The 5,933-nt window shown below is 39.8% G+C and overlaps 1 protein-coding gene across 1 annotated transcript in view; it reads left to right on the top strand.

Moving 5' to 3' along the window:
- The window catches only part of ALG9 (ALG9, alpha-1,2-mannosyltransferase), a gene marked incomplete at both ends in the record, with an annotated part of 14,768 nt that extends 12,064 nt beyond the window's left edge, over positions 1 to 2,704 (top strand). Inside the window, 3 exons of the mRNA XM_010291601.1 lie at positions 1,246 to 1,375; positions 2,105 to 2,252; positions 2,575 to 2,704. Of these exons, the coding sequence (XP_010289903.1) occupies positions 1,246 to 1,375; positions 2,105 to 2,252; positions 2,575 to 2,704 (408 nt within the window). The remainder of the gene's footprint in view (positions 1 to 1,245; positions 1,376 to 2,104; positions 2,253 to 2,574) is intronic.
- Between the last annotated feature and the right edge of the window lie 3,229 nt (positions 2,705 to 5,933).

Raw genomic sequence — 5,933 nt, 5'->3', positions numbered from 1 at the left:
CGGAAGAGCCAGAAATTGGATGTTTAGTAAATATCACTTGAAACACTTCATAGAGTAAAGCACTAATACAGATGGATATAAACCTTCCCAAGCTCAAAATTATTCATCTTTCCTCTGTTAAAGGAGGTATTCCCTCAGGAATGCAGTTACTAGTCCCTGTTAGAGCCTGTTCCAACTGTTTGGCCTCATTCTGCTATTATTCCTCTGTCATGCTATGGACCACTGCTGGCTGTTCTTGTCATGGGCTCCCCACCAGCATTGCCTGCATCCCTCAAATCACTCTCACTCTTCCCCATGTCAGTTGCTATTCTGACTGTTGATCTCCCATCACTGCTCATGCGTTGCAGTGCTAAGCTGGAGCACTCCAGATGAGTTTCAGTGCTTGTATTCGTACAGGATCAAGTTCTGTAGTGTCAGCAGTTTACAGCTCTGACTGAGGATTGCTATATGCTGTCACAACATTTATCAGAGGGCAGTGGTTTAGGACCTTTGCCAAATACAGCTTTAGGAAAATCTAGTTTGTATTTCTCTCCTGCATATTTTAACACTGTTTGATGACATTTTGTCCAGTATTCAGTGTTCAGCTGAGAATTAAGAACTGATTGCCCACTAGTAGTACAAGTTTGTCAGTTTACTCCTCCAAACCACGTCTGGCTGTTAACGAGAAAAATGCAGACAAGACAAGAGGAACAGAAACCAGATTAGGAGAGGAAGTTGATAATCACTCCTGCAGAAAAACAGAGCAGGAGGGAAGGACCAAGCCAAGTATTGGATGTAGTTCTTCCTGGGTATTCCCAGAAAGGCTTTTAAATTAAAAAAAACCTAAAGGGCTTTTCTGTTAACAGTTTCAGAGTGGCTTGTTTTTAAAAGTGGATGCAGAATGTGCTGTGTGTTCTTTTATCTACTTCAAAGCTGTAGTTTGTGCAGACAGGGTAAACAACCATAGGTCAGTCAGTAAATCTGGGTCATGGAACTTCTGTTAGAAAGGAAGTCAATCCAGCGTTGAAAATGAGTTGTAGGGAAGTTCTACAGCAGTGTCTGAAAGTGACTCTTGCTGCTGGTTTACCTGGAAACTGAAGCCTTGGTAGAGAGCACTTTACAGCTTCACTAGAGGCCTTCCTAGGGAAAAGAGCTGAAAACATCTTTAAATACCCTAGATGGAGGCACTTATGAAATACAGAATTTTGCTAAACATAGCAGAGTTTGAGTAATTTTATATTGTCTTTTCTAAACATCTTTCCTCAGAAATGTTACCACTTCATATTCCAGCGCTACCGACTGGAACACTACACAGTCTCCTCCAACTGGCTGGCTCTGGGGACTGTCTTCCTCTTTGGCCTTTTGTCATTGTCACGTTCTGTTGCCTTATTCAGAGGTTGGTATTTTAGACTTGTTCTGTGCTTTCCTGGGTATTGGTCTTGGCCAGTCTTAAGGCCTGCCAAAGTTGTGCTGCTTCGACTATAGCAGCACAGTAGGAATAAGGAACCTTGAGTGTTTGGATGTCATTGTTGCCGGGAAAGGAATAAGTTCTAAAGGTCACCATTAATGAATGGTTATATACGTGTGTGTATATATATGCACATTCATACATGTATGTATGAATGTACATATGTATGAATGTATCACTAGAATTATATCAGTTCAAAATCTGCTGCCTTTCACCTTCAGCCACTGCAACTATACTGATATAAAACCTGTACCCAGACTTGTATTAAATCAGATACTTCAACCTTCAAACATACGATCCTACTTGAAGAAGCATTTTCCCATGTAAAACTTGTAATTAGGTGCATGTGTCCTTAAGGGAGATGGGATTAGATATGTGCCTTAAGTACTTTCTTGAATCAGAGCCATGCAGTTGAACCTTCCCACCTCATCCTTGACAGTCAGAACAGGAGAATGTGAATAAAGGTGGTAGCATACAAGGACTTCTAAAAGGGGGAGCTTTGGAATCCAGCCACTTTTTAGCATAGACCAATTCATTTATTCAATAAGTTATCAGTTAAAAAGTTATGTATGAACAATTTTTTGTAGTCTTTCAAAAGCAATCATGTAAATACTACCTATTTCTTTAGCCTTATTTACAACTTTCTGCCTTCCATAGGCTACCACGGGCCCCTGGACCTGTACCCGGAATTTCACAGGATTGCTACTGACCCAAGTATTCACACTGTGCCGGAGGGGAGACCGGTTAATGTCTGTGTGGGAAAGGAGTGGCACAGATTTCCAAGCAGCTTTCTCCTGCCAGATAAGTAAGTTGTTTAATGTAAAAGGCACAATTTGGTGACATTCATAAGGAGGGTCACTACTTGTAAGAAGTATGTATGGAGTAACCTTCAAGACCTGGTATCTGTGGTGACACCAGCATATCCAAAACAAAGGATTTTGAAGTTTGTTGTCAGCAGATTATATTGGCCACAAGCTATGGAAAAATTTGTAGTGTGATTGCTCCTATAGCAGGGCTGTCTACCCTCAGGAATGCAATGTCCTTGATTATGCTTTTGACTTTCTCCACACAAAATATTACTAGCTCTTGCATTTTCCTGCTGGGCTTTTTGACACTATTCTCTGCAGTTGGCAGCTCCAGTTCATCCTGTCAGAATTCAGGGGCCAGTTACCAAAACCATTTGCCAAGGGACCAATGGCCACACGGATCATTCCCACTGACATGAACGACCAGAATAAGGAAGAGCCATCTCGATATGTAAGGATTATATTCCTGTTTTCTTTTCCTTACCTTACTGTATAATTTCTGTTAATATAATGCCTGTGATTGGGTCTCCCCATTTTGTTTCCCGGGGACTATTACAAATTCAGAACAAAAGTAGGCTCTTGGCAGCACATGGAAATTTCCCCATTTGTGTGAGTGCTTTCTGTTTGCATTTCATCTGCCTATTTTTTATTTAAAGACATAATACTAATGATATTTAAAAAAGCAGAAGAAGTAATAATTCCTAGTTATTACGAATTTTGGTTTAGTATAATGTGTTACTGTAATCACAGGAAAGTGAAGTAGTTTGAAATCCCCCACAGAAAATGTTTGTCACTGAGCAGGGATTGAAATTTTCCTTTGTACTTTCCTTTCTTTTTAAACATAATTCTATTCATCGTATTTGCAACTGAGAAGGAGGAACTTAATTTGTAACTTTACTGAAAAAATTGCATCAGTGATTTTAATGGGAATCTTTTAAGATAATCTATACTGGTGGTATTAATTTGCTACTTTTCCTGGTTGTGTTGTGCTACTGAAACAAAAACAGCACACACATATGAATATTTTAAAATTGTCGTCAACTAACTTCTTTACAATTGTTTAGCAGGTTAAATCTTATCAGTGCACTAAATAATCTTTGCAGTGCACTAGATATTTAGCCATCCTTTCTTTTTTGTCCTAAGGGTTGAATGAGAGGAACTGCCAAGAAATGCATACTCCTTTCTTCATTCTCTCTTAGCACCTTGGAGCATAGCTTTGGTACATCCATCAGTATATAGGAAGTACTCACATGTAATGGACCAGGTCTCTGGTTTACATGAGTGGATCTGTCCTGGCTGAAGACTACTTAGACATATGCTTGTTTATGTGGCTCATGACTTTGGCCTGTAAGACATTGTACAAGCGCTTGTGATCTGCTTACAGATGGTGGAAGCTACAGTGAATGGAAGGCAGTACACAGGAGCAAACTGTAAAAGTAAAAGCAGGGATCAATCTTCTAGGTTAAAGCTCTCATTTTGAGACTCATTATGTGGTTACTGAAAATGGGAAGGAGGCGTGTTCCCACCTGAGAGAAGCTGTCTACTGCAGTGCAGTTAATTTATGAAATCTTTAACTGTGGCATATTTTTAGCACAGACAGCTGGCTGGTGCACAGCCTGTGACTAATGGAGCAACACGCACTTTTGTTTCGTGGTTGTTTCTTAATGTCACCCTACAATTTTGTTATTTCTCATGCAAGCAAAAGGGCCTAGGACATCAGAAATCAGCTACTAAATGTGAATTTTAAATGGGGTTTTAAAACTTTTACTTCTGACCTGCTAATAACACCAAGAGAACAAGATCTTTTCTCAAGCTTAGTGAGCTTACGAGTGCAAGCATTTTTTTTTTTTTTTAAAAGTTAGCAAGCACTGGAAAGGACCATCATAGTGAATAAATCTAAATAGCGTGAGTCAGTTGGTCATTTAAAGGGGAGAAAACAAATGGTTCAAAAGGATTCTTTGAGCCATCGACAGCTTAAAACCAATTAATGGCAGCAGAAATAGGACTGATCTCTCTGTTTCAAGTGTAAGTATCTATTACTGCTCTGCTTGAAAATTGAAGAGTAAATATCAGTGTTTCTGTTGCTATGAGACACTGGCGAAAAGAGTGATTTCATCTTCTTGTTTTGCAATTCTTCCTTTCTTAATCATGTTGAATAGCACTTAACTTGTACTTGTCCTACTGGGGAGATGCATTTGTCTCTGAAACTGCTAAGAAAGACCTAAGGAGTATTATCTCTTAAAAAGTTGTATCCAAGCAGGAACAGTAGATTTGGCCTAAAAGCAGAAACTGTTAAAAAAATCCTGGCTTCAGAGGAAGTTTTTTTTAACCACTTTCTTTTTGCTTCTTTCCTGATTCCCTTTAGCTCTGTTTTGAACTTTAGAAACCACCTGAAGCTTGGTCTCATTTTTGAAATATGTGTTTGAGTGATGAGTAAAACATCTCTGGTTTTGCTCAAAACAGTTGAACTTTAGCTGTGGTAAACAAGACAAGCTCCTGTTGTGCTTTGTGTTGCCAGGCTAACATTCATCCAGACACCAGTGAGGGACACGTGGCTGCAGCAGTACAGCAGCGAGCTGTGCCCTTAGCTCCATCTCTGTACTATACTGTGCCCACTCCTGTTATTCAGGATGTGATTAAATGTAGTTCTCTACCACTTGGCATTGTGGTTGCATCAAATAAAAAAAGAGTGGGAGGAGGAAAATGAAAGGAGAACAGAAAAGCATAGGATGTAATTTAGAAATTTCTTGCAGCTCCGTTCACTAAGACTGACTTCTTTCTACAAAGAAGTATTTCAAGGCCTGTACAGCACTGAAGTCCTGTGTAAATCCCCAAATAAATGCATAGGTGCTGTGTTGGCCCTCTGACCAGCTTGAATATTATCCTTAGCTTCAGTGTAACTTGTAAGAATGCACTGTGCTCTACTTTGAATGGTAGAATGGAAATCTGTCTTTCACCTGGCAGATAATTCATATGCGTTGGAAGTGCTAGCCCCTTTAGGAGAGCATTTAGAATGAGAGAAGTGAGATCAGCCTTAGCGCTTGAGGCAGTAACTTGTCTTTCTCCGAATGATTCTATATCACTTGCAGAAAAACTTGGTTAGTGGTTTGGGAGTCTTTTTGCTAATGAGCCAGAACCTCTCTCAGGGCCTGTAACGTTCTTCTCATACAGTGCAAGAAGTGGATTCAATGTTCTCCTCAGCTGAGTTTCCCATGGTGTAATTTCATTTGCTACTCAGTTGTGATGCCATGGAGCCATCTGGTACCCACCTAATTGAATTGTTTTCAGCCTATATATTTATTTCACCCAATAAACCTCACAGGTGCTTCAGAAAAGTGAATTTGATCATGTCCAAGGAAGTTTGCAATAAAATTTTGTGGAGAGCAAACTGAAATGTGGGATCCCTTAAGGAAGAGTTTGAGGGAGTAAGGCAGGATAAGACATAGTCATCCTGGAGAATCTCAGCTGCCAGAGGCCTTTGCAAACCTGGCTTAAGGGGCCTTAGCTTTTTCATTTGACTAATCCAGCTATAGCTGCCCTGCCTTTTTCTTCATCTTTTCAATGTGGCAGATTTATGCAGTGGCTCTAAGGAAATCTGTTTCCTTGTTGAAACATCTGGTCATTACACATTACCTTTTTTTTTGACTTGATGAAATCACAGAATCACAGAATCACTAGGT

The sequence above is a fragment of the Phaethon lepturus genome, unplaced genomic scaffold, assembly GCF_000687285.1.
Source record: "Phaethon lepturus isolate BGI_N335 unplaced genomic scaffold, ASM68728v1 scaffold56247, whole genome shotgun sequence".
In the NCBI taxonomy this organism is placed as follows: Eukaryota; Metazoa; Chordata; class Aves; order Phaethontiformes; family Phaethontidae; genus Phaethon; species Phaethon lepturus.
This window is presented reverse-complemented; position numbering and strand designations above follow the sequence as displayed.